The 27,866-nt window shown below is 52.0% G+C and overlaps 1 protein-coding gene and 2 long non-coding RNA genes across 11 annotated transcripts; 1 reads left to right on the plus strand and 2 right to left on the minus strand.

Moving 5' to 3' along the window:
* Window positions 1-236: 236 nt before the first annotated feature.
* LOC146893052 (uncharacterized) lies at window positions 237-5,021 on the minus strand. The gene is made up of 2 exons (XR_015003682.2): window positions 4,777-5,021; window positions 237-2,853 (listed from the first exon to the last, which is right to left on the minus strand). It is a non-coding gene; the product is annotated as an uncharacterized LOC146893052 (long non-coding RNA).
* A 7,645-nt stretch (window positions 5,022-12,666) lies between these two features.
* LOC148120889 (uncharacterized) lies at window positions 12,667-14,698 on the minus strand. The gene is made up of 3 exons (XR_015738813.1): window positions 14,586-14,698; window positions 13,876-14,365; window positions 12,667-13,076 (listed from the first exon to the last, which is right to left on the minus strand). It is a non-coding gene; the product is annotated as an uncharacterized LOC148120889 (long non-coding RNA).
* Wdr81 (WD repeat domain 81) lies at window positions 14,352-27,624 on the plus strand. 9 transcript variants are annotated; one of them, XM_085695307.2, is made up of 11 exons: window positions 14,352-16,393; window positions 16,625-18,196; window positions 18,862-18,969; window positions 19,177-19,367; window positions 19,490-19,680; window positions 20,395-20,560; window positions 20,637-20,802; window positions 22,637-23,323; window positions 23,876-24,021; window positions 24,270-24,449; window positions 26,500-27,624. In XM_085695307.2, exons 1-11 carry the CDS (start codon window positions 14,548-14,550, stop codon window positions 26,818-26,820), a joined length of 5,574 nt encoding a protein of 1,857 aa, XP_085551433.1. In that variant the 5' UTR covers window positions 14,352-14,547; the 3' UTR covers window positions 26,821-27,624. The 9 variants fall into 9 exon arrangements, 6 of the variants coding, with proteins under 6 accessions (XP_085551433.1, XP_085551432.1, XP_085551434.1 ...); XM_085695309.2 differs by having other exon boundaries at window positions 14,687-14,823; window positions 15,348-18,196; XM_085695306.2 differs by having other exon boundaries at window positions 14,352-18,196.
* The last annotated feature ends 242 nt before the right edge of the window (window positions 27,625-27,866 follow it).

Consider the following 27,866-nt stretch of genomic DNA (forward strand, 5'->3'; position numbering starts at 1 on the left):
ATAAAATAAATCTTTTAAAAAATTACATAGAGGGGAGAGAAGAGATTTGTGGCTGCTCTTGCAGAGGACCCATGTTTGATTCCCACCACCCACGTGGTAGCTCACAGCAGTCTAACTCCAGGTCCAAGAGATTCTAAGCCCTCTGCTGGCCTCTGGAGGCACCAGGCATGAGAAGGGTGCACATACATGCAAGCCGGCAAAACGCTCATACACACAGAAGAGTAAAAACTTAAAACTTACATTTATCTTTTGCAATTTATTTAACATATAAAAGCAATATACAATTAATATAGAAAATATAGAATGAGAAAAAACAAGGGGAAAATTCACAATTGCTCTATCCCACCATCCGAAAATACCACTCTTAATGTTTGGGTCTACTTTTAGACGTTTCTTAATCTATGTATTACAAGTATGCACTTATATTTTAAAGACAGATTGTTTAAAAACAGAATTAAGGTCACAAAACTCACACTTTTAATAATTTTTTAATATTCAAAGAGCATTTTTCATTCCAGTCAATTTTTCTTCTACATGACTTTGGATGGCCGTGCATTACTCCACCATCGGGATGAATATAACTCACTTAAGCAATCCCCTCCTGCAAATTTTCATTATAGCAGAAAAGGAATGGATTTCCAAATACGCAGTAGTTTTCTATTTTTCTCTATTGCAACCCTTAGATGAACATTTTATAACCAAGTCCTGATTTTAAGATACAGTTCTTAACCACAAAATTACAAGGCCAAAAGACATCTCTTCCAGTGTTTGATACCACTACCCACAATGCACAGGAGTTTCTTCCAGTTTTCATTTGTCTACCATGATCAGGGGAAAATGTGTTTAGCCAGGTCTGCCTTCTTTTAATTACTAACAAAGACTCTTTTTGTCTCAGGTAATCCTGGCTGGCTCGGAACTCTTTGTGTGGCAGTCTGGCCTTGACCGTAGGATCCTCTTGCCATTACCTCCAGTGACTGGGATTACAGGCCTGTGCCACCAAGCCCAGTTTTAGGCAATGCAGAAGACAGAACCAAGGCTTTAGGCATGTTAAGCAAACATTCTACCAACTGAGCTACAGCCTCAGCCCAAAATATGTTTTTTCATAGTGTTACACATTTGAATCCGTCTTTGAATTTGCTATGTATTTCCTTTCAGAGGTGGCTCATGCTTCTTGAGGTTGCTTATATAGAAACTGCAGGGTAGAGAAGAGTTGGGACCATACTTCATTATGGCTCTTCGTCTCCAAGGGAGGTAGGTCTGGAGAGGAGATGGAGGTAAGCTTGTCTTTCACTGAGGTTGGCTGTTCTCTTCCCTGGTGTTCTCCAGGCTTCTCTGGGCCCCTCTGACCAATGTCCGGGATAGGCCTTTGTGGCTCCAGGCCAGGTCCTTCACTGGTCTTCTGCCTGCCTCTGTTTCCAGGCTGCCCTTCCTCACCTCTGAGGCTCCATGTTGGATGAAGATAGCAGAGCCATGAAGCCAGTGCTGGAGGGACACACTGTGACCAGTGAAGTGAGGAGGGGAAGAAAGCCATGTCGAGGGACAGAGCAGGCTTTGTTGCAGGGTATGAGCAGACTCGGCCTCCCCACCCCCTCTGCTGCGGTCCCTCACCCGTCCTACCCCTCAGCTCAGTCTGCAGCAGGGTTGGGTTATATGATCTAGTCTCCCCTATGACTTTCAGTTTCTCAGAACTGGAGACTGGGCTAGAACTCCTCCTCCTGCCAAACAGAACAAAGAGCTTCCTGTAGCCCCTGAACTCATCTTCTGCTAGGGAGACTAGGCCAAAGGTGAACCACAAACAGAGCCCAAGCCCAAGCATGAGACTGCATCAGGGCTAGCGGCAGCAGGAGGGACTCGAACCTGCTTCTCCTGATGGCTGCACAGCACTGAGCTGAGTCTTACTATCCTGGAAAGCAAAGGCAGGAAATAAATGACAGCAGTTGCTAGGACCCAATCAGGAGCTGCGGTCTGTCTTTGAGTGGAGCGGAAACCTTGGGTCACCCCTGTATGATGAGCAGCCAGCATAGGTCTAGCCTCCCACTAGCTCCTTGCATTGGTCTTAACTCTAACCTTTCCCTCCACCCCAATCCTGAGAGCTGGGTTAGTCAGGGCGTGGAGGAGGGACAAATTAGGATGAGGAGCTGTTTTGTTTCCACCCACAGGAAGAGAGGAGCCTAGGCTCTGAGTCAGCACAGGTGGACTTCGGATGCCCTCCCGCCTACTCATCTATGGGATTCCCCATTGCACAGGAGGAGGAGGAGACAGGTGTAAGACTCCCATAGAGGTAAGTACTCCTAAAACCAAAATCTGGACCAATCTAAAAAGCACAGAGACAGGTAAACGCACAACTGACTATTTAGATCAGAATTTTGGTGTCACTTTTCCCGAGAATACATTTCCTTTTGGAGCTTGTGTGAAGGGAAAGTTGGGGGGTGGGGAGAGATAAGAAAGGCAGGCCTATGAGGAAGTCTTGTTAGACAGGTAGACAGATTTTCCTTCTGTTTCTTCCCATTGACACAAAGATCAAGTAACATGGGGAGGTGGAGCCACCTAGTCCCCGATTTAGTCAGGGACTTTAACCTGAACCTTTTGCTGGGCCAGTGTGGGTAAGGGCTCCCCAGAGCACCAGAGTTTCCCTTCCCTAAAACCATAACCCCAGCAGTGAGCCCTTCCCAACCCCAGTTCTGTCACCTTCCAGATGATAGGCAAAGAAGCCGCTCCTCCTCTTCCTCCTCGAAGCCAGGGGCAGAGGGCAACAGTTCTTCAACTGGCAGCTTTAGCTGGGTCAGGACATAAAGCTTGCCACTGAAGAACTACTGCGGCTCAGCCAGGTGAGGGTGTGGGAGGCACAGGTTCCTAAATGGAAGGGAGGAAAAACAGGAAAGCTTGGAATAGGGCTGGGTAGCAGCGACAGTGACCCACTAGCTCTAGTTGACTTTCAATACCTTCTAATGGATACCTTCTAATGGGGGGCTCTTGAGTGAGAAGCACTTGTCTTGCCCGGTTTTACAGGCACTAGCAACCCCTGGCAACCGACTGAGGACTCCAGCATCTTCAGCATTCAAAGGGCAAAGTCTAGAACCCAGGTCTCAAACGAAAAATTGTACTTTTTGTCCAGAGCTGTGAGTTCTGTAATCAGCTCGACTGATTTGTTCCTATAGTGAATTCAGCTGAAAGGAGGGTTTGTGGAGGGTGAGAATGGGGAGGAGGGCTAAGTTTGGAAGGTCAGCAGGGGCTCTGAGGAGTATGAGGGAGAGGACAGCTGACCACCGGCAGGAGGGGAGGGAGGCATGGGCAGGGTGGCTGGGCAGCTTCCTCAGGACTCTGAGATGCCAGGCATTCCGCTTGCACATTCCGGGTACATCTGGTATGAATTCCAGGCTGTCTGCCGGCCCCTCCGCGTCTGAACTTTGTTCCAAGTTCCAAGCCCCGCCCCCACAGTTCCAACGCATGAATCAGCAGGAAAAGCCGGGGCCCTGCAGCATGGCTCAGGGAGGGGGCTGGGGGCGTGGCAGGCTAAAGGGCTGAGCTGGAGAGGGTGGTTCTGCACAGGCAGTCCAAGGGCATGGCCATTGCCAGATGAGGGGCCAAGGAGATTTTGCCTTGGGATTTCTATATTCATGGGGTGGAAAGATTTCATTGGGGTGGGAGATTTTCAAATTCCAAAAGCCTCTTGGGAAGCATAAACTTTGTGGTATCTGCCTTCTCCTAGGTGATCAGTTTCTGTCCACTCTTCTCTGCCCGAGATGGCTCTGTTCAGCTACAGGGTTCATTGGCTGCTGAGAGTTTGTGCCAAGCAGGTGCCCTTGGCTGCCGGGCGGGGTGGGCCCAGGGCACTGACCCTCTGACCAGCTGCTCCATCAACCCTCTGGCACCATGACAGCTTCTAGTCTACTCTGACAGCCAGGATGACAGGCCAAATGAGTTGGAGGCTGAAACTAGGGCCAGAGGGAGGTGGGGACGTTAGCCTCGCCGGAGGCTGTGGGGAGGGGCCAAGAGTTGGCCAGGAGGTGGGGAGAGAGGGAGCCCAGCGATGACTAACCCAGGCGCCCCACCCAGCCAGCCGGCTTCCCAGGCGGTCATGGCCAAGCCGGGGCTAGGGGCCTCACCACCGGACATACTGGGGGGAGGTGCAAAGGTGACCTTCTCTCTGTCCAAGACGGCCAGTTAGACTGGGGTGGGGGTGCGGGTAGAGTTTCCAGGCCCTCCTCCTGTCCGCCCCCCCCAACCTCCGCCCAACCACGGTGAAACCCTAACCTTTGGGTTGCATAAGGCCTCCGCACCGCCGCCCCCTACTCCCTTCCCCTCCCCCCTTACATAACATCCCCGGGAGGGAACGAGAGGAGGGGCTGGCCCGCCCAGCGACCCCTTCCCTGCCAGGGACTTGAACTAGTCCTGCCCCAGTCAGCGCCGGTAGAGGCAGTGCACCTCCACACCAGTCGCTCCCGCAGAATCTCCCCAGGCTAAATGGTCAGCTCCCGGATCCTCAAACCTGAGGCCGTCGGGGTTAGACGCCCCCAGCCCTCCGGCCTCTTATCTTCTTCCCCCAATTACCTCTCCAGACCTTCTGCCATGATTCCTGTCCGGGACCCTCTCTTTAAACGTCCAGACACACTACTCGGGCCAGTCCAGGCCCCTCTCCTGGGAGGGTCCCCGTCCCCGCCGCCCCCTCTCCCCTCCCCCAGAAGGGCAGGGTGTGGTCGCCAGGACCCTACTTTCCCCCATTACCCTGTTACCGCGATTTCCCCCGGAATGACCGGGCCCCTAGATCACACCCACCTGATGCTGGGTGTGGGGGTTGCTGAGGACAGGGGAGCAAAATCACTGCGTCCTCTCGGTACGGCCGACCGCTCTGTCTCTTCCCAGCGCCCAGCACACACCGGCTCCAGTCTCCGATCAGCTGGCGGCGTGGTGACGCACGAACTACGAAGGCATCTCCCAGGGCCAATCACCGCCTACTGCTGGGCAACGTGACCACACCCACTCGGGGGGCGCCAGCACCTCTGCTTACTCCCGCCCCTCCCGGCGTCTGGGCTCTGATTGGCAAGGAGGCCACCCCCTCGACCGGAGGAACTGCTCTAAGCCACGCCCAACAACTCACCAGCTGGCCAATAGCTGAAAAGGTGTGGCTAGCCCTCGGCCTAGGCCACTTGCTTAGACCAGTTCTACGTCAAGCCACAGTTTAAAGAGCAGAAGGAAGTGAAGGCGTGTGCTTTTGCAGTGCATCTTGGTCAATGAAGTTCTTTACGGTGACACTCGGCTTCCCAGAATGCAGCGCGCTCTGTGAGTTGGCATTTTTAAACTGATCTCTGAATCGGTCGCGGGGAAGTCCTTAAAGGGCTAAAGCCCCTCCTTCTTGGAATTTCTTTTAGACAACCTCAGAACTGAATCACCAGCCTCCACAGAAGGCCTAAGTTAAAGAAAGGTGGAGCTCGCGAATCAACAGGAGTGGGCAGAGCTGAAGATGGAAGTCAGCCATCGATGCAACCGAACTCACTAGGGCTTCGGGATATAGGGACGACTGTCACCCGCACAGCCCCAGTCTTCGCTGGGGAGCTAGTGTAACCTTCGTGGGTCTAGTAAAAGGAATCTGTCTAGTCCTGATCACCGAACAGCCCACGGCTTCTCAAGGGGCAGCTTCCTAACAAAGGATTTATAGCACAGCCCTCACTTTAGAGAGAAGGCTTCTGTTTAGAGATTAGAGGACGATCTGTGGCAAAGAAATACCAGCCAGAAACCCCATCCTCTAATTAACACCTAGTCAGTCCCACCCTCCAAAGCGCTTCACTGACTCAGGCCTACTTTAGGGAAGTGATTTCAAAGGTGGAGACCAATGAAGAGGCTGCTGCTTCCCCAGGGGCCAATCAGAGTCTGAAGAGCGGGGGATGGGCAAAAACTGAAATGAACCCAATGACTTGGCAAAAGCTGGTGAATTGCTTATTTAAAGAGACAAGCCTGGGACCACCTCATCACTCCCTCCTCACCCCCAAAGAGAAACTTCTGGCTTGGGGTTCATGACTTTTGCATCATCTCCAAATTGAGGGGACGGGCAACTGAGGCGGACAAATGAGAGGGGAGCTGAGGTAGTTCCTGCGTTAAGTATGGGCTCCACTAGGTGATTGCTAGCTCCTTCAAACTCCTCAACTCTTCGTTCAGGACATTGTGCCTTTAAGGAGACTTCCTGTCTTCCGCCCTAGTAACAGCTGATTGTTCGACCCCAGGGGAGCATCAGCCTTAACCACATCCTCCCCCTCCTTCTCGCCTGTCCTTCTCCATCTCCTTTTCTCTGACCCCCCCACCATGGGTGGACAGGGAAGGAAATGGAACCCCAATCATGGGTGTGGGGGCGTTATACTTTCCTGATCTTGTCTCTATCACTCCAGGATTGCCACCTCCCCCAACATCTTAGTTTTTCAGAGTTCGGAGGAGATTGGAACCAGAGATATTTCTTGTCAGAGTTTGGTGAGGCCACTTTTGGGGAGCCTGGTACGGAGCTCCAGTGGGCTCCTGGGGATGCTACAGGGAAACTGAGCTCAAGCCTAGGGAAAAGGAAAGGTTGTGGAAAGCAAGCCTGGTGGATCAGAACCCTGTTTCCTGTGCCAGCTGCCCCTAACTCGCTGTTTCAGTTGCTCTTTCTCTTCCTAGGTCTGGTAGCTGATCGGCTACCTCTTGCCTTGGCCGGCTTACTCCACTTCTAACTTCTTAGGTGCCACGTATCTTTTACTTTTAGCTCACCCCCTCCCTCTGGAAACGTGCCAACATTTTGTTAGCTCAGGTACTGCAGGTGGAACACACCAGTCCTGGAAGCCAGGGTTGTCTTCTGGGAATTCCTACAGGAAGACCCAGGTAAATATGTTGCCCCAGCTCTGTGCTGGGAGTCAGGGTCACTCCAGGACAAACTTAGTGTGAAGTCCCAGGACTGACTTGGCAGGGTTGGGGGAAATTGAGTAGGGCTCTCGCCAAGCTTGGAAGAAAGAGGAGTCTCAACAAGCTGCCCTATTCTCCATTATCCCTAGCATAAGAGTCCCATTCCCTCCTCAGTCAAGACCCCTGTAATCGCCCTTCTGCATTTTATTCCACTCTCTAACCTCCTCTCACCCACCTCAAGGCCAAGCACACAGTTTCAAGTTGAGATTTCTCAACCTTAGTACTATTGATATGTTGAGCCAGATAATTTCTTATGTAGATGGCTGCCTTGTGCTCAGTAGGAAGGTCAGCACTACCCTGGCCTCTATCCTAGAGGCCAGTAGCACACAATCCCAATCGCAGTTATAACTAACAGAAATGTCCCCAATTTTCCTCTGGGGAGTCCAGATTGACCCTTGCTGAGAAGAACTGAATCACACAAACATTCAAATTCCAGTGCTGACTAGCAGTGAGCGTAGCAAAGCTTCCTTCATCTACAAAACAGTGTAAATAATAAAGTATGGTTTCGTGTAAGGTTTTAAGAAGAAAATGTTTGAAATCACTTAGTACAATACCACCAGACCCACAGTTGGCACACTTACTGCCAGCTTCTTTCTTGCTGGCCTCACTTGGCATGGGCTGGTGGCCCACAGGCAGCTGCCGTTTCCCCCAGTGACTAGCCAAAACGGGTACTTCTGGAAACATGGTATTGAGGTAGGCAAAGGGAGTAACTAATTCTCAGCCCCATATTCCCCAAAGCCCAAGGGTGCTTGAATGGCAATTCAGGAGAGAACAGGTGAGGGAGGACAATTACAGAGCCTTATTTTAATTATTATCAGTAAATGTCATGGTGGGACTTTATTCATGCAGAGCTCACCATCTGGCACAGAGTTATACCTCCCTGAACCCCAAAGCCTTACTTTTCAAGATGTACCTTGACTATCTGAGCATCAGAGCTACCCAGCGTGCTTGACAAAAGTTCAGGTTCCAGGGTCTCTTTCTATACTGAGTAAGAAGAGCACCTTAAAGTCAGTGGAGCACTTGCTCGGCTAGCACGCACAAAACCTTGGGTTCAACCCCCAAGATAACAAAGCCAAGAAGTTTTCTAAAGTTCAGATAAGGGCAAGTGCAGGTCCTAGCCTTGAAAGGACTTAGAACAAGAAGTAACTTTACATTCAGGATCACTATTGTAGTATACAGCCAACACCACTAGAGGGCAGGGCACACAGACTTAGAGAAAAGTTTTTGTTCTATTTGGACAAACTGAGACCAGAGCAAAGACCTTTTGGATCCAGTTCTGTTGTTACCAAGGCACAACCTATGGATCATCAAAATGGGCCCTCCCAGAGGGTAGTAATAAGGTACACTTATTACCCCAGGACTTGAGAGGTGGCGGCGGTGCTTGCCTTTAATCCCAGCACTTGGCAGAGGCAGGCAGATCTCTGTTTGAGGCCGGACTGGTCTACAGTATGAGTTCCAGGCCAACCAGGGCTACACAGAGAAACCCTGTCTTAAACCCTGCCCCTCCACAAAAAAAAAAAAAAAAAAGATTAGGGGCTGGAGAGATGACTTAGTGGTTAGGAGCACTGACTGTTCTTCCAGACGACCTGGAGTTCAGTTTCCAGCACCCACATGGCAACTCACAACTATCTGTAACTCCAGTTCCAGGAGATCCAACATATTCACATGGATAAACATACAGGAAAAACACCAACTCATAGTAAGTAAAAATAAATCATGAGAGACAGAAAGAGAAGGGGAGGGGAAGAGAAAGAGACAGACAGACAGAGAGAAGGCTGAAGGATCTTGAATCGAAGACTCACCTTGGATACATATCAAGATTCTGATTTTTTTTTAAAAAAAGATTCTTTCCTGGGACCCACACCTACTATGTATGTTGGGGAGGGATGGGAGAGTAAGCAAAAAACAAATGAACAAAAATCTCTCTGTCCTTTGGTTTCAGGCTCTCATATCTAACCTGAAGATAGAGAATTTTTATGGGTCATCTTGTTTCTCAACAGAAAAACAGTAATGTCCAAGTACAGAACACTAGTTTAATTGATCAATTATTTTATAGAGAATATAAGCTTGATTTTGTACATATTTTCTTTCTTTCTCTCCCTTTCTGAGACAAGGTCTCATTATGTCATCCTGGCTATCCTGGAACCTTCTACGTAGACCAGGCTGGCATGGAACTCACAAAGATTCTCCTGCCTCTGCCTCTGCCTCTGCCTCTACAGTGCCGGGAGTAAAGGCAAGCACCACTGTGCCTGGTTCTCTTTCTTTTTTAAAATGTTCTTTCTATGTATGTGAATATTTTGATTGCATACATGTATGTGTACCATGTGAGTGCCTGGGACCCATAGAGGGCCAGCCAGAAGGAGGTGCCAGATCCCCTGAAAGAGTTACAAATGACTGTGGACTGCCCAGCTGGGCGCCAGGAACCCAGGTCTTCTGTAAGAGTAACAAGTAACCCCTGCCACTGCGCCATCCCTCTAGCCCCTAACATTTATAGTTTTCTTGAAGTAAAACAAAACTTTTCCCCCACTAACTTCATTTTGTTTTATTTTTAGAATTTTTCAAAAAGTTGTATTTATTTTTATTTTATGTGTGTGGGTCTTTTGCCTGCAGGTATGTCTTTGCACCATGTATGTGCAGTGCCCATGGAGATCAGAAGAGGACATCAGATAGAGCCGGAGCTATAGACAGTGTTAGCCGCCATGTGGTGCTAGGAATTAAACTGTCGTTCTCTGAAGAGCCCTCAATGCTCTTAGCACTGAGCCGTCTGTTTGGTCCTTAACTTCACTTGGCAGGGACATAAATTTAGGCATGGGAGTGGCCTAAGCAGTGAACCACTGAGAGTTCCAGGCTTGTCCTGCTGCAAAGATTTGTAGGTTGTTTCCTGTGTCTCATGTGGCTCTCCTTGAGCGTTCACGGAGTTGCATTAGAGCCCTCAAGAGTGGCGAGAGGTGCAGGCAGTACAATACACCCAGAGTAACCATGCCTTGGTCAGTATGGTGTTTGAAAACCCACCCACTCAGTCATACTATAGAACAAATACCAAGTAATCTCTTGACAGTTCAACTCAGGCCCCTTTTAGAGTGAGAGTCCTTATCATGGGTACATAACCTGAGATCCTCACAGGCCAATGTGAGGTTGTAGGGATGGTCGGACAAGCAGCCTAATATTCCTTTTTCTTTGTCTTGTCTCATCACCGAGGACATCTCCTCTGTATTAGTTATTTTTCTGTTGCTGTGTTAAGGCACCCCGACCAAAGACAGCTCCAGAAAGAGAGTTTAGCCAGGTATGGTAGCACACACCTTTGATCCCAGCACTCAGGAAGCAGAGGCAGACAGAGCCCAGTAAGTTTGAGGTTAGCCTGGTCTACATAGTGAGTTCTAGGACAGCCAGGGTTATGTAGAGAGACCCTGTCTTAAAAAGAAAAAAAGAAAAAAAAAAGAGGAAGAAAAGGGTAAAGAAAGCATGTTTATTTCTGGTTCCAGAGAAAGGAGTTCATCCTGCCAGGCAGGCAGAATCTGGAAGCCAAGAGGCACAGCAGCAGAGAGAACAAACGGGTAATGAGGCAAACCCTCAAGCCTGCCTGCCCACAGTGATGTGTTTCTGCCAGCAAGACCACACCTCTTTGTCACCCCTTCAAACACCACCACCAACTGGGAGCAATGTTCAAATGCCTGATTTTGGGGGGGACATTGACTCAAATAATCATTCTGTCTCTGGATGGAGTGCCACTCACAGGCCTTGTGGGACCGTGTTTCATAGCTGGGCAAATGGAAAGGAGAGGAGACTTTGGAGAGACACCAGACAGCGTCTGAAGTCATTTTGGGATTCATTCGCAGTTTTGTTAAAGTCACTGAAGTAGTCACGCTGCTCAACCAGGGAGCTAACTGCAACCCCAGCACTTGACAGGAGCAGGCAGGTCATCCTCCTCCACATCGCTGTTTAAGGCGAGCCTGGAACACTTGATGCAGTGCAGGCCCCTCATGGTAGGGAAGTCCTGACAGCAGCAACTTAAAACAACCATTAACACTAGATCTGTAGTCAGGAAGCAAAAGATGATAAATGTATTTCTTTTTTCAGGTAGGGTATCATGTAGCCCAGGTTGGTCCTCAAACTCCCTGCAGTTAGGATGACTTTGAAGTTCTGGTCCTCCCACCTCCACCTCCCAAATGCTGGGATTACAGGTGTGCGTCAGCATGCTGACTCGAAGCACTGGTTTGAAAATTAATTGGCCTGGCTTTAGGTCCTGTCTTGAGTTTTTCTTATGTGATCTTTGACAAGTTTACTAAAGGTGGTTGGTTAACTTCCCCATCCTAAATTAGTTATGAAAATATTTCCTGTTTTGTTCTGGTTTGACGTTTTGAGACATAGTGTGATGAGGTGGTCCTGGCTGTCCTAAAACTCAGTGTGCAAACCAGGCCAACCTTGAACTTGCTTCTGTCTCCTGTACTGGGACTGCAGGTTTGAGCCACACAACAGATCTGATAGCTTTCTAAAACTGCAGTGGCACGCTGGATGTGATGGCATGTGCTTGCACTCTTAACCTCCAAAGATTCCCTGAATGTGAGTTGGTGAAATGGTCCATCAGGCTAGAGTTTGCTACACAAAGCCCGATGGCCCAAGTTTGATCCCCTAATCCCACGGTGTAAGGAAAGAACTGACTTTCCAAAGTTGCCCTCTGACCTCTACCTGTGTACCAAGGCACACCTGCAGCCGTCCACATCCACACATGCACCCTCACACATAGTAAAAAACAAAAGCACACAAACTAGGGAGAGAGAGAGAATTAAATGAGCTATGTAAAACTCTTGGCAAGTGGCTACCTCCTGGTAAACACTCCATAAATGGGGAAGTTACTACATATAAGGTCATGTGACCAAGCACATCTGGGGCTCCAGCAGCCTTTGAAGAAGAAACAGATAGTATCTGTCATATCTAAACCACGGATGTGCTTTCTCTGGGCAGTCTTTCTCCTTTCTTCCTTCTCTCCCCCTTCCTTTTTCGAGTTAGGTCTTGTTGTGTAGTCCTGGGGGTGCTGAAAGTCTTAACTACATTGGCTTTGAACTTGCAATGACCTTCTGCCTGATCTGTCTTATTTGAGACAGGTCTCACTATGTAGTCTTTGCTTGTTTTTCACTCTATAGACCAAGCTGGTCTCAAATTCACAGAGATCTACTTGTCTCTGCCTTTCAAATGCTGAGAATAAAGGGGTCTGCCACCACACCTGGATTTTAATTTTTTTAATATTTATTTATTTATAATGTATACAATATTCTGTCTGTGTGTATATGCCTGCAGGCCAGAAGAGGGCACCAGACCCCATTACAGATGGTTGTGAGCCACCATGTGGTTGCTGGGAATTGAACTCAGGACCTTTGGAAGAGCAGGCAATGCTCTTAACCTCTGAGCCATCTCTCCAGCCCCCCTGGATTTTAATTTTTAAAACTGATTTATTTTTATGTATAGGTGTTTGAGTTCTTGTGGAAGCCAGGAGAGGGTGTCAGAACCTCTGGAGCTGAAGTGTTTCTTTATGCAGTCTTGACTGTCCTAGAATTAGTTCTGTAGACCAGGCTGACCTCGAACTCACAGACATCGGCCTGTCTCTGCCTCTCCAGTGCTGATATTAAAGGCATTTACCACCACTGCCTGTTTTCTTATTTATTTATTTATTTATTTATTAAAAATTTCCACCTCCTCCCCGCCTCCCCTTTCCCTCCCCCTCCCCAACTCCCCCTCTCTCTCTGGTCCCAAGAGCAGTCAGGGTTCCCTGTCCCGTGGGAAGTCCAGGTCCCTCCCTCCTCCATCCAGGTCTATAAAGGTGAGCATCCAAACAAACCAGGCTCCCACAAAGTCAGTCCATGCAGTAGAATCAAAACCCAGTGCCACCGTCCTTGGCTTCTCAGTCAGCGCCCACTGACAGCCACACTCAGAGGGTCCAGTTTGATCACATGCTCCATCACTCCCAGTCCAGCTGGCCCTGGTGAGTCCCCACTAGATCAGTCCCACCGTCTCAGTGGGTGGACGCACCCCTCGCGGTCCTGTCCTCCCGGCTCACGCTCTCTCTCCTTTTGCTCCCCACCTGGACCCTGGGAGCTCAGTCCAGTGCTCCAATGTGGGTCTCTGTCTCCATCTCCATCCATCGCCAGATGAAGGTTCTATGGTGATATGCAAGATATTCATCAGTGTGGCTATGGGACAAGGCCAGTTCAGACACCCTCTCCTCTGCTGCACAGGGAACAATCTGGGGACCTCTCATTGGACCTGGGAACCCCTCTAGAGTCAAGTCTCTTGCAAACCCTAAAATGACTCCCTTAATTAAGATACTTACTTCCCTGCTCCCATATTCACCCTTCCTCCATCCCATTCCCCCAAGCTCTCCCGAATCCTCCCCTTCTCCATTCTCTCTACCCATCTCCCCTTACATCCACCCCCCACTCCCGTGCACCCAACTTTTGCCTGACTGCCTGTCTTCTTAAGTGCTTTTAAAGGCCTGAGCCTCAGCACCAAAGTCTTAGAAAACTCAACACACACATACACACACACACACACACGAATGTGCTGGAACATACAAAGGCTTCTTAAGTGCTTTTAAAGGCCAAAACCTCAGCACCAAACTCTTAGACTCAATACACACGCACACACGTGCGTACACACACACACACACACACACACACGAATGTGCCAGAGCACACACAAAGTGGTTTTATTGCTGGCCTGGCCTATACATGAGCCAGAACCAAGACCTTTGGTTCTACGCAGTTTGAGCGTAGGCTCTCTGGTTTCTGTTCCTTGTTCTGTGTGGCACCCTGCCTAGAGCCATAGTAGCATCTGTAAGCCTACAGTTTCAACAGGAAGTCTCAGGAGAATTTCGTTTTAAAGAACACCAGGTCTCTGTGCCTGGGCCACTTCCCTACTTCCCAGGATGTTGTGAAGGCCAAGTGGCAAGTTACTAACCAAGTGCTTTGGAAAATTAAACTCCTTGTTTTGCGGAGTAGCATGGGAACGCTGAGAGGGTACATGTCTGGTTCTGAGACTACCAGAGCTGACAGTTGGCTAAAGGCTAGCATTTCCAAGATGAGCCTCACTAGATCAGCATCTCATGGCCTGCAAGAGAAATGGGAAAGGGGAAAAAGGTCTGATGCCCTGTTCAGGATGGTCTTCCTCTGCACCTAAGGGCGGCTGGATTGCCCAGGTGGCCCCAGAAACAAGCGAGGCTGGGACGAAGCCCCAAAAGAACAGCAGAAGAGAGAATGCCTTCGCCTTGGCTGGTCCGCAGGGGTGGGGGCGGGAGCAGGAGGCGGGGTCTCTCTGGGCCCTTTGGAGACACGTGCGGTTGTTTCCGTGTCTGGGAGATCACATGACCCGCATCAGCTGACCCGTCACGGTGGCGCTCAGCTCTGGAGCTCAGCGCTCCCCGCCCTGCTGCGACCTGAAGCGTAGGACCCTGCAGAGGGGTAAGAGGATCCTCAGGCCTTCTCTCTTTTGTCGCCGGTTCGCCCAGGCATCTGCACCCCAGCTCACGCTCCTCGCCCATCCCAACCTTCCAGGCCTGGCACCCCGGAAGCCACTGCGAGGAGGGCCGTGGCCAGGCTCAGCCTCGCGCTGCCCCCAGGGGGCCAGGACCAGATGGCCCAGGGGAGCAGAGGGCGGAAAGTGGTTCTTACAACAGGATCAGAGGGCTGGTCTCCATCCCCAGGACCTGACATGGAGGAGCTGCTCCGAAGTGTGGAGAGAGACCTGAACATCGATGCCCGGCAGCTAGCCCCGGCGCCGGGGGGCACCCACGTGGTGGCCCTAGTGCCCGCGCGTTGGCTGGCTAGTCTCCGCGAACGCCGCCTGGGACCCTGTCCCCGGGCCGAGGGCCTGGGTGAAGCGGAAGTCAGAACTCTACTTCAACGCTCGGTACAGAGGCTGCCCCCGGGCTGGACGCGGGTAGAGGTGCACGGGCTGCGGAAGCGGAGACTGTCCTACCCGCTGGGCGGAGTCCTGCCCTTTGAGGAGGGGTCCTGTAGCCCTGAGACTCTCACTCGTTTCATGCAGGAGGTGGCTGCCCAGAATTACCGGAACCTGTGGCGCCATGCATACCATACTTATGGGCAGCCCTATAGCCATAGCCCTGCCCCCTCAGCTGTACCCGCCCTAGACTCTATAAGACAGGCTCTACAGAGGGTCTATGGATGCGTCTTACTGCCAGTGGGTGAATCCACTCAGTGTCCGTCAAATGTCAGAGATGGGCCCTGCACCTCTCGGGGCAGCCCTGCCTGCCCTAGCCTTTTGCGAGCTGAGGCCCTGCTGGAGTCACCCGAGATGCTGTATGTGGTACACCCTTATGTACAGTTCTCCCTGCATGACGTAGTTACCTTCAGCCCTGCCAAGCTGACCAACAGCCAAGCCAAGGTGCTTTTCATTCTCTTCCGTGTCCTCAGGGCTATGGATGCCTGTCACCGCCAAGGGCTGGCCTGTGGGGCCTTGTCTTTGCACCACATTGCTGTGGACGAGAAGCTGTGCGGTGAGCTCCGGTTGGACCTGAGTGCTTATGAGATGCCTTCTGAGGATGAGAGCCAGGAGGTCTCTGTAGAGAAAAACCGGACAGGTGTTAAATCTGAAAAAGAGGAGGCAGGGAGACCTGCGTGCCCCACCTGCCAGAAGGAACTCAAGGGCCTTGTGTTAGACTGGGTCCACGGCCGAATCAGCAACTTCCACTACCTCATGCAGCTGAATAGGTTGGCAGGTCGCCGACACGGGGATCCCAACTATCACCCAGTGCTGCCCTGGGTGGTGGACTTTACCACGCCCTATGGGCGCTTCAGAGACCTTCGTAAGTCTAAGTTCCGACTCAACAAGGGAGATAAGCAATTGGACTTCACCTATGAGATGACAAGGCAGGCGTTTGTAGCAGGCGGTGCAGGAGCTGGGGAGCCTCCTCACGTTCCCCATCACATCTCCGACGTGCTCTCCGACATCACGTACTATGTATACAAGGCTCGGCGCACACCCCGCTCGGTCCTCTGTGGACATGTCCGAGCACAGTGGGAGCCCCACGAGTATCCTGCCACCATGGAGCGGATGCAGACCTGGACACCTGATGAGTGCATCCCTGAGTTCTACACGGACCCCTCCATCTTCTGCTCCATCCACCCCGACATGCCTGACCTGGATGTGCCGGCTTGGTGCAGTTCTAACGAGGAGTTTGTGGCTGCCCATAGAGCGCTGCTGGAGAGCTGGGAGGTGTCTCAAGACCTGCACCATTGGATTGACCTTACCTTTGGCTACAAACTCCAGGGCAAAGAGGCTGTGAAGGAGAAGAATGTGTGTCTGCACCTGGTGGATGCCCACACCCACTTGACCAGCTATGGTGTAGTACAGCTCTTTGATCAGCCTCATCCCCAGCGCCTGGCTGGGGCTCCTGCCCTGGCTCCTGAGCCTCCACTGATCCCCCGGCTCTTGGTCCAGTCCATTCAGGAGGCCACAGGTCAGGAGGACGTTCCAGGACAGCTTATGAATGGGGTAGGCAGGCTTGTTTTAGAGGCCACTCCATGTGAGACTGGCTGGACTAGAGACAGGCCCATGACAGGGGAAGATGACTTGGAGCAGGCTACGGAAGCCCTGGATTCCATCTCCCTCCCTGGGAAAGCAGGTGACCAGTTGGCCTCTTCCTCCAGTCAAGTCTCACCTGGCCTGTTGTCTTTTTCCACAACCTCAGGCTCTCGACCAGGACGCAGAAGTAAAGCTGCTGGGTCGGACCTTGGCGAGGGTGAGGAGGGGAAGATTGTTCTTCCTGAGGGCTTCAGTCCCATCCAGGCCTTGGAAGAGCTGGAGAAGATGGGTAACTTCCTGGCTAAAGGCTTAGGGAGCCAGCTGGAGGTACCTGAACAGCCTCGGGTCCAGCCACCTGTACACCTACAGCGCCTCTTCCACCGAGACATGCAGGTGCTGGGTGTCCTGTTGGCCGAGATGGTGTTTGCCACCAGGGTCCGCACACTGCAGCCTGATGCACCTTTGTGGGTACGCTTTGAGGCTGTCCGGGGTCTCTGTACACGCCACTCCAAGGACGTCCCCGTGTCTTTGCAGCCTGTGCTGGACACACTTCTTCAGCTGAGTGGACCCAAAAATCCCATGGTGGTGAAGAAGGGCAAGCTGGACCCACTGTTTGAATACAGGCCCGTTTCCCAGGGATTGCCCCCACCCAGTCCAGCCCAGCTCCTCAGCCCCTTCAGCTCCGTGGTCCCCTTTCCTTCGTACTTCCCAGCACTGCACAGGTTCATTCTGCTGTATCAGGCGAGGCGCGTGGAGGATGAGGCCCAGGGACGGGAGCTGGTGTTTGCTCTGTGGCAGCAACTGGGCGCAGTGCTGAGTGACATCACTCCCGAGGGCTTGGAGATCCTGCTGCCTTTCGTGCTCTCACTCATGTCTGAGGAGCACACGGCTGTGTACACAGCCTGGTACCTATTTGAACCCGTTGCCAAGGCCCTAGGCCCCAAAAATGCCAATAAGTACCTCCTGAAGCCCCTCATCGGTGCCTATGAGAGCCCCTGCCGGCTGCATGGCCGCTTCTACCTGTACACCGACTGTTTTGTGGCCCAGTTGGTGGTGCGGTTGGGTTTGCAGGCCTTCCTCATTCACCTGCTGCCCCATGTCCTTCAGGTACTGGCTGGGCTGGAAGCTTCCCAGGAGGAGAGCAAAGGCCTGGTTGGAACCACTGAGGATGAGGAAAGTGAGCTCCCAGGGTCCAGGCCTGGCTCCTGTGCCTTTGGGGAGGAGATTCAGATGGATGGGGAACCTGCTGCTTCCTCAGGACTGGGACTCCCAGACTACAGGTCAGGCGTCAGCTTCCATGACCAGGCCGACCTGCCAGACACAGAGGATTTCCAATCTGGACTTTATGTGGCCGAATCTCCACAGCCCCAGGAAGCTGAAGCCATGAGCCTGGGCCAGCTGAGTGACAAGAGCAGCACCAGTGAGACCTCGCAGGGCGAGGAGCGGGGTGGGGAGGATGGGGGTGCCCCTGTGGACAAGAACAGCCTGAAGTCAGGCGACAGCAGCCAGGACTTGAAGCAAAGTGAGGGCTCTGAGGAGGAAGAGGAGGAGGAAGGCTGTGTGATCCTAGAGGAGGAAGAGGAGTCAGATGAAGTCACGGGAGCATCTGAGCTCGCTCTGTCTGACACAATGTTGTCCATGGAGACGGTCGTGGCTCCTGGTGATGGGAGAGAGAGAGGAGAGGAAGAGGAGCCCTTGACAGAGCAGCCAGAAGGCAAAGAACAGAAGATCCTCCTTGGTGAGTTCTCGGGCCTGGGAGATGTTGGTCAGCCGCTCCCCACTTCCGTGTTTCCTGTGCCACAGCAGCACAAGCGGCGCTCACATCCGCAGCCAGATGGTCCCATACAGCGTACTGTGTTAGTGTGTGGGTGCAAAGTGGGGCTTAGGTTGAGCTTTTGGACACCAGGGAAGGTGTCCTTCAAAGGGATGTGTTGGACTCGGGGTGGAGATTAGTGGTGGAGCGCTTGCCTAGAATGTGTGAGGCCTTGGGTGTTTTATCTCTAGCACCAGAAAAACAATTAAGAAGTAAAAGCAAGCAATGGTCAAGGTGTAAATTGAATGGGAGCCGGCAATACGAGGTGTGAAATGGGAAGAGTGTTCCAGACAGGGCATGTGTGCTAGTGTCCGAGGCTCTCATGGTTCCATCATAGAGGCCGTGAAAGGCTTACTGAAGAGAGGCCAGGGGGGTGGTAGCCAGGGACAATCCTATATTCAGGGACTTGGGAACATTGCTGAAAGGACGACCTCCCTTCAGTTCCCATGTCAACCTCTACCATGGCTAAGTGGATGGCCCTGCGGTCAGGCTCCCTAGCGGAGCTACAGCCAGCAGGGTGTGGTGTAGCGGGTGGGGTGGTAGGGGTGCTGAGTTATCTGATGAGCTCAGGGAGTACTCCTGCCCTGCAGATACGGCATGCAAGATGGTCCGCTGGCTGTCCGCCAAGCTTGGCCCCACAGTGGCCTCTCGCCATGTGGCCCGGAACTTGCTGCGCCTGCTGACATCTTGTTATGTGGGTAAGGCTTGTAGTTAGTGCTGGAGACCAGCTTTCCTCCCAGGCTTCTGCCCATCCTTAGCCTCTCTAGGAGATTCCTTTCACATCACTTCCTGGGCAGGGAGAGGGGAAGATCCCAGTCTAGAATGAATAGAAGTTGCCCCATAAGTCTTAGAAGGCTGACCTCCCTTCTGCCTTCCACTAGTTTTTCAAAGGCCTTCCTTGGCAGGGCCCACTCGGCAGCAGTTTACAGTCAGCAGTGACGAGAGTCCCCCACTGAGTGCCGGCAACATCTACCAGAAGAGGCCAGTCCTGGGTGACATAGTGTCAGGACCTGTACTCAGCTGTCTCCTCCACATCGCCCACCTCTATGGAGAACCGGTTCTCACCTACCAGTACCTGCCATACATCAGCTACCTGGTCAGTTGCTGCTTCGGCAGTTCTGGGGTGGGGAGGCTAAGGACCCAAGGGCTGGCCCCCAATCTCTGAGACTCCAGGAGGTCTGTGGGGTGGCCTGGCCCTCATCTACTCTGTGGTCCCAGGTGGCCCCAGGGAGCAGCTCAAGCCCCAGCCGACTGAACAGCCGCAAGGAGGCGGGGCTGCTGGCGGCGGTGACACTGACTCAGAAGATCATCGTGTATCTCTCAGACACGACCCTCATGGACATTCTGCCCCGCATCAGCCATGAAGTCCTGTTGCCCGTGCTCAGCTTCCTCACCTCCCTTGTCACAGGGTAGGTGACACTGGAGCAGCCACCTGACTGAGGGATCCCCAGGAGGGGCTGGGAAGCTCAGGGGAAAGGAGATAATACTTGCCTGAGGGTTAAGAGTCATGGTGCCAATGCTGGGTGTGGTGGCACAGGCCTTTAATTCTAGCACCCAGGGGTGGGAAAATTTCTGTGAGTTTGAGGCCAGCCTGGTGTACATAGTGAGAACTCCAGACCAGCTAAGGCTATCTAGTGAGACTCTATCTTTAAAAAAAAAAAAAAAGTCCTGGGTCTGGGTTGTAGGTGTGGCTGGAGATAAGACTCTTTCCCAGCAGGCAATGCTACATTTGAGCTCCAGCACCTCAGGAAAACAAATGGGGGCTGGAAAGAATGGCTCAGGGTTTAAGAGTACTGGCTACTTTTCCAGGGGGCCCAGGTTAGATTCCCAGCACCCACATGGTGGCTCATAACCATCTGTAACTCTAGTTCTGGGGGATCTGACACCCTCTTCTGGTCTCTGTGGGTACTGCATGCATTGAAACAGACACATGCAGGCAAAACACCCATATACATTTTTAAAAAGCTCATGTTCTATCCTAACTCCAACTCCGAGTAAGTGGCACTGTTTTCCTGTGCCTCCATTTCCTTATCTGGTTTGGACTGATCAGCCTCACAGCCTTTATTGGTGGACTGGTCAGGCCCTTCAGGGAGGAGCCTGGAACTCATGAGCTCTGTTTCTAGGTTCCCAAGTGGGGCCCAGGCCCGGACTGTCCTGTGTGTGAAGACGGTCAGTCTCATCGCCCTCATCTGCTTGCGCATCGGACAGGAGATGGTTCAGCAGCACCTCAGCGAGCCCGTGGCCACCTTCTTTCAGGTCTTCTCTCATCTGCATGAGCTGCGGCAGCAGGTAGGCAGAGCGTCTGGGCTGGGCAGGCCAGGCAAGGGCTGTGGGCTCGCTGACTCCCCGGGCTTCCTGCCTGCAGGATCTGCAGCTGGACCCTAAGGGCTGTGCTGAGGGCCAGCTGCCAGAGGCCACCTTCTCTGATGGGCATCGACGGCTAGTGGACCCCAGCCTGCTGGAGGAGCTGCAGAAGGTGTTCACCCTGGAAATGGCGTACACAATCTACGTACCCTTCTCCTGCCTGTTGGGTATTGCCCATCACGTTCCTTTGCACAGCGTTGGTGACATCTCTTCCCTGGGGCGGGCCCAATGCGTTCACTTCCAGAGTCAGCAGTGGGTTCCTTTTTGGTTTTTTGTTTTTGTTTTTTGACACAGTGTCTTATTTAGCCCAGGCTGACCCCTAACTCTGGATCCTTCTGCTTCTGCTTGTCTACTGCTGGTGTTACAGGCATGTGCCACCGCTCACGATTCTTCATTTTCCTTAAAAAATTACTTTGTTTGTGTGTATAATACGCATGTGAGTGTAGGTGCATGCATGCCTTGATGTGTGTGGAAGTAAGAGAACAATGTTGGGAGTTACTTTCTCCTTCCACCATTGGTTCTGCGGATTGAACTCGAGTGCTGAGTCTTGACAGCAGGGCCCTCTGCCTGATGCCCTGATGAGCCATCTCTAACTTTTTTTTTTTTTTTTTTTTTTCTGAGACAGGGTTTCTCTGTATAACAGCCCTGGCTGTCCTGGAACTCACTTTGTAGACCAGGCTGGCCTCTAACTCACAGAGATCCACCTGCCTTTGCCTCTCGAGTGCTGGGATTAAAGGTGTGCACTAACACCACCCAGCTTGTTTTTATTTTTTAAAGATGAAATCTTACTGTGTAGTCCTGGCTAGCTTCGTACATATCATCCCTCTGCATTTGCCTCCTGTGTACTGGGATTACAGACAGGCATATACTACCAACCCCCAGCTCACAGAACATTTTAAGCACATTGCTTTCAGAATCAGCAAATAGATTTGGCCTCAGACCCCAATTTCCATGGTGATTACCTTAGTTAGGGTTTCTATTGAACATCACGATAGACCATCACAACCAAAAGCAATTTGGGGAGGAAAGGGTTTATTTCATCTTACAGCTCTTAAGTCACATGCTGTCATTGAGGGGAGTCAGGGCAGGAACTCAAGGCAGGAGCCGAAGCAGGAGCCGTGGAAGAACACTGACTTGTTCCTCGGGGCTTGCTCAGCCTGGCTTTTTGTTTTGTTTTGTTTGTTTATTTGTTTGAGACAGGGTTTCTCTGTGTAGCCCTGTCTGTCCTGGAACTTGCTTTGTAGACCAGGCTGGCCTGGAACTCACAGAGATCCACCTGCCTCTGCCTCCCAAATGCTGGGATTAAAGGCCTGTGCTGTTTGCTTTCTTAGAGAACTCAGGACCACTGCCCTGGGGGTGGAGCCACCCATAGTGAGTTGGACCTTCCCACATCAATCGTTAATCAAGAAAATGCTCCCACAGGCCAGTCTGGTGAGGGAGTTTTCTCGTTTGAGGGTTCCTATTCCCAGATGACTGTGCCTGGTGTCACACTGACACAAAACAAAACAAAAACCAACCAGGACAGTGACTTCCAAGAAATTCAACTTTTTTTTTTTTTTTTTTTTTTTGGCACAAAAGGCTCAGGAGTCAGCCATACACGTCTGGGGACACAGGGAATATGATGGTCTCCAGAAGCTATCTGCAAAGGAATGGACAGTCTGCCATTTTTGTGGCCTCCCTTACGGGATGGGCGCGCTACTGGTTTCACTTTGAATAGGATGCACCTTGCAGTTGGATATGTTATGCTCCTATGGAATCCTGAACTCCAAGGGCACATCTGTCTTAGTCATTGTTCTGTGTCTATTGCTGGTATGGGCATATGTGTCTGTCTCTATAGAGACAGCACTTATGTCTATGTATCGATGAAGGAAACTGAGGCTCAAAGACAGGGACTTAATAAATAGCCCATAGTGGACCAGTTAGTACCTTCGGCCCTTGGGTAGGTGGTAGCAGCTGCCTGCTGCCTTCCCTGATCTTAGGACTTTTCCCACTCCCATGCAGGTGACATCATCCGGAAGATCATTCCCAACCATGAGTTGGTCGGGGAGCTGGCAGCGTTGTATCTGGAAAGTATCAGCCCCAGCGCTCGAAACCCAGCCAGCATGGAGCCCACTGTGCCCAGTGCCAGCCCCGAATGGGACCCTCAGAGTGGGAGCTATCTCCTGGATGATGGCCACTCAGGGACCTTTGGGAGTGTCCTGGTTGGAAATCGCATCCAGATCCCTGATTCTCAACCTGAGAGTCCCGGGCCACTGGGCCCCATCTCTGGAGTCGGGAGTGGGGGCCTCAGCAGCAGGAGTGAAGACAATGCCCTGAAGCGGGAGCTGCCCCGGAGTGCCCACAGCTTGAGTGGGAACTGGCTGGCGTACTGGCAATATGAGATTGGTGTGAGCCAGCAGGATGCCCACTTCCACTTCCACCAGATCCGCCTGCAGAGTTTCCTAGGCCACACAGGGGCTGTCAAATGTGTGGCTCCCCTGAGCAGTGAGGACTTCTTTCTGAGTGGCAGCAAGGACCGTACTGTGCGCCTCTGGCCACTGTACAACTATGGGGATGGGACCAGTGAGACAGCCCCCCGCCTCGTTTACGCCCAGCACCGCAAGAGTGTTTTCTACGCGGGCCAGCTTGAAGCCCCGCAGTATGTGGTGAGCTGTGATGGGGCTGTGCACGTCTGGGACCCCTTCACAGGTGAGCGGGCCCAGGTGAGGCCTGTTCTGCGGCTGCTTTACTGTGCTTCCGCCAGGCCGCTGGCGGTGGGAGCCCAGTGGGAAATGGCATATTTTGGAGGGGAAGGTTGAGTGAGATGGAAACAACTGGGCCTCAGCAACTGTGGAACCTGAGTTTGAATCCACTCCCCCGACTTACTGCTGGGAGCCTCCACTTCCCACCTTTGAGAACCAAAAGCACTCTGGTTAGAAGACTATGCACAAAGGGCTTGGGCAACATCTCCTGCCGTCATTGCACAGAGAACTGTGAATGGAGAGGAAGGGAACAGATAGCACCAGGGCAGGCGGGCGGCACCAGCTGGCGAGAGCATGCTGTGTGAAGAGGGGAAATCGCTTTGGGGTGGGATCCTGGCTTGGCTATGGAAACAGGAAGATGAGAAAGCCCTGAAATCGTTCATATTTTTCTGTGGGTCACTGGGGAATGGGATGCAGGCATGGGGTGAGTCAGGGGCCTTGAAGTAGCCAGGGCTCTTTGGTAGTCATAGGTCCCCAAATGTACTGTGTCCTCTTTCAGGGAAGACCCTTCGCACTGTGGATCCTTCAGACAGCCGGGTGCCCCTGACCGCTGTAGCTGTCATGCCTGCCCCCCACACCAGCATCACCATGGCCAGCTCTGACTCCACCTTGCGCTTTGTGGACTGCAGGAAGCCCGGCTTGCAGGTCAGGAGGTGTGCAGTTCCCTGTGCCTAGCCGGGGGTCTCTAGGAGCCTGTCAGGGAAGAAACTCAGAGGACTCCAGCAGGAACACTGCAATGGCAGCCCTGTGGGTGGGGCTCTGTGCTGGACCTGAGTTCGGGGACTTTCCTGTCCATGGATGGAGTGGGAGGGTCAGGCCTCCAACTTTATGGGCATAAGTAGGATGGGTCTGGTGATGGCTGACAATTGAGCCCAATCTCCCTCTGTCTACAGCATGAGTTCCGACTGGGTGGAGGACTGAACCCTGGGCTGGTTCGCGCCCTGGCAGTCAGCCCCAGTGGCCGTAGTGTTGTGGCTGGCTTCTCCTCGGGCTTCATGGTGCTGCTGGACACCCGCACGGGCCTGGTTCTGCGAGGCTGGCCAGCCCATGAAGGGGACATTCTACAGATCAAGGTGACTGCCTTAGGTCCCTCCCTTCACTTCTGCTTAGAGCCTGACCTGAGTGAGGCCAGGTTTATGCTCGTATCCCCTGTACCTACTCATGGACATCTGATTGGCAGGGAAGGTGGCCCTCGTAGGCCAGCTCAGGAACCAGCTGCATAGGAGGCAGGCTAAGGCCAGGAACCAGGGCTAGAACTGATCCTGCTGCTCCACAGGGATGTTCTAATGAGTAACCCTTGTCCATATTTGTCTTGCTTGGAGGATCAGGGGTCGCGCCCTGTCCGTGACCCAGTTCAGGTTAAACAAAGCCCAGCCTGGAGGCTGTTTACTGCCTGGAGACCACTGAGCAGAGTCCATGCCCCCTGCTGGGCTGTCCTGATGGGGGCAGGAACAGGCCCAGGCGTGGGCATCATGTTCCTGCCTTCTATATTCAATCCTAGGCCTCAGGGACTACTCAGAAAGTTCCAGGAAGCGAGTGATAGGGCCTGCTTGTGGGAGGATTTCTCCAAGCAGCTGGAACTCCTCCCCAACATGGATGGTGGCTAAGGTCATGCTACAGGGGAATGTAGGCTGCCCTCAGCTCTATCCAGAACCCCAGGGGACTCTGGGTTGCAAGTGTCCCTAAGTTCCAACATTCTAAGAAAATGTCAAAATGGTTCTGGGGTCGTCCGGTATCAGTCTCTATTCTCTTTGAGGCTTCTCTGAGCCTCAGTGTTTTCCCGTGTAAAGTGAGGATGGCGCCAGGCGCTCTTTCAGAAGATCCGAGTTTGCTTCTCAGCATAAGCCTTGGGCCACTCAGCTGCCTCTAACTCCAACTCCAGGGGATTCAACACCCTTATGGCCTCCACGGGAGGCCCTCACGTGGCACACACACACACACACACACACACACACACACAAATACAAATGTAAATGCTCAAAGAGGAAATGGCAGCACGTACCTCACAGGTTGTTGGGAAGGGTAGATAGGGCAATGTCTGCACAGTGTCTGCACAGAATTGTTGGAATTTTTTTCTTTAATTTTTTAAAAGATTTACTTATTTTTATTTATTTATTTATTTTGAGACAGAATCTCTCTATAGAGCCCTGACTGTCCTACAGTTTACTATGTAGACTAGGCTGGCCTTGAACCCAGAGAGATCCCCCTGTTTCTGCCTCCCAAGTGCTGGAATTAAAGTTGTGCACCACCATGCCTAGATATTTTATGTATAGAAGTGGGGTTTTTGTTTGTTTGGTTAGTTGTTTTTTGTTTTTAGTTTTCAGTTTTTTTGAGACAGTGTTTCTCTGTGTAGCCGTGACTTTACTGGAACTCGCTTTATAGCCCAGGCTGGCCTCTACATCCTGAGTGCTGGGATTAAAGGTGTGCACCACCATTGCTTGGCTTATAGGAGTGTGTGTATATGTACTACCTTCATCCAGTGCTAGCAAAAGTCCTAAGTGAGTGTCAGATCTCCATGGAACTGGAGTTACAGATGGTTGGGAGCCACCAAGCGGGTGCTGGGAACGGAACCTCGGTCATTTGCAAGAGTTAGGAGATACTCTTAACCTCTGAGCCATCTTTCCAGCCCCATATATACTTTTTTTTTTTTTTTTGAGACAGAGTTTCTCTGTATAGTCCTGGCTATCCTGGAGTAGAATCTTCTTAAATGAGAGTAGTGGTTATGGGTTTTTTGTTTTTGTTTTTGTTTCTTTTTTTGGTTGATTTGTTTTGTGTTTTAAGACAAAGTCTAACTCTGAACCCTTAGGTGGCCTGGAGCTTGCTGTGTAGACCGGTGTTGGATTTATGGGCTTGTGAGATTCATGTCAACCATCTAGCCCAGCCAGTGATGGTTGTATTAATAACATATTTAATTTTTCTTTTGAAGACAAGGTCTCGCTATATATCTCCCAGACTCTGTCTGACCTGGGGAATCCCAGTGTAGACCAGGCTAACTTTGAATTCACAGAGGTCTGCCTTGTGAGTGCTGAAATTAAAGGCACTCTGGACTGGTGGCGGAGTTTGGCAGGTTGACAGGTTCCCCAGGCCCCTCTTGAAGCTGTCTGCCCCTCCCACTCTCTGCAGGCCATCGAGGGCAGCATGCTAGTCAGCTCCTCTTCAGACCATTCCTTGACCGTGTGGAAGGAGCTGGAGCAGAAGCCGACACACCACTACAAGTCGGCGTCTGATCCCATCCACACCTTCGACCTGTACGGCAGCGAGGTGGTCACTGGCACTGTGGCCAACAAGATTGGCATCTGTTCCCTGCTTGAACCACCCTCTCAGGCCACCACGAAGCTCAGTTCCGAGAACTTCCGTGGCACACTCACTAGCCTGGCCTTGCTGCCCACGAAACGCCACCTCCTGCTGGGCTCAGACAATGGCATCATCCGCCTCCTGGCATAGGTCCAGGTAGGAGTTGGCTGAGGGCTGGGGTGAGATGACACCCCTCAGGTCCCACTCCTCATTCTTAATCTCTCAGCAGTTCCCTCTAGGCAAGCCCCAGGCTCTGGGTATGTACATGGCCTGCCGTCTGGGATCATGCAGCTCCTGAATCTCTAAGGCCATGAAGTGGCTTCATTCATGAAACTCGGGAGATACTGCTCCTAACCAGCAAGAAGGGGAATGTGGAAAAGCATTGTGATCCACATTGCTCCCTGACGTTGCTTGCTGGATTCACATGGGGGCAGGGAAGCATCAGGAAATGAAGGAAGATGGGTCTTGCTCAGCCAACTTCTAGCAAGCTCTCCCTAGCTCTATCTTCCTGACCAGGGTACCGATGTTACCAGGACTCCAGCCTCAGGAGGGCTGGCCATGACCTAGGAGTTTAAGGGCTTGGTCTGGTTTCAGTATCTACTTGGCCAGGTCTTCTCAGTGTGGGACCAGAAAAGGGGAGCAGGGCCAGGGAAGAAGTTATATGACCCCAGCTGGTTCAGGAATGAATCCATGCCTTGCCTTGGTACCCCTAACCACAGTGTTTGTGCCTTGAGCCAGGGAGGCAGCCCTGGGGCCAGCAACCCTGGGGAGAAGGGGCCACAGGTATCATCTCTGCATCTCAGGCTCCTCCCAGAGGATGGGAAGCTCCCGACATCTCTTGAGTCCTCATTTGGAGCAGAGAAGAGGCCTGAGATGTGCCCCTGACTGCCCCCTCACTGTTTGCAATCCGTGTAAATATGATCAATAAATTCTTTGGAAGAGCCATGGAGCTGAGTGAGGCTGTGTTGTGTTTTCTTTTACCCAGGTTAGGCTCAAGTAATTCTGCCTCAGCTTCCAAGGAGCTGGGGTTACTGGTGTGAGCCACCATGTCTGGCTTATGGCATGTCTTGGATTTTTTTGAGATGGTCTCATGTAGTCTAGGCCAGTCGTGGTCTTGGGATGACCCTCCTGCCTGAAGCAAAGTCCCGGGATTTTAGGCATGAACACCAGACCTAGCTTCTATTTTATTTATTTTG

The sequence above is a fragment of the Myodes glareolus genome, chromosome 9 (assembly GCF_982192425.1).
Source record: "Myodes glareolus chromosome 9, mMyoGla1.1, whole genome shotgun sequence".
Lineage (NCBI taxonomy): Eukaryota > Metazoa > Chordata > Mammalia > Rodentia > Cricetidae > Myodes > Myodes glareolus.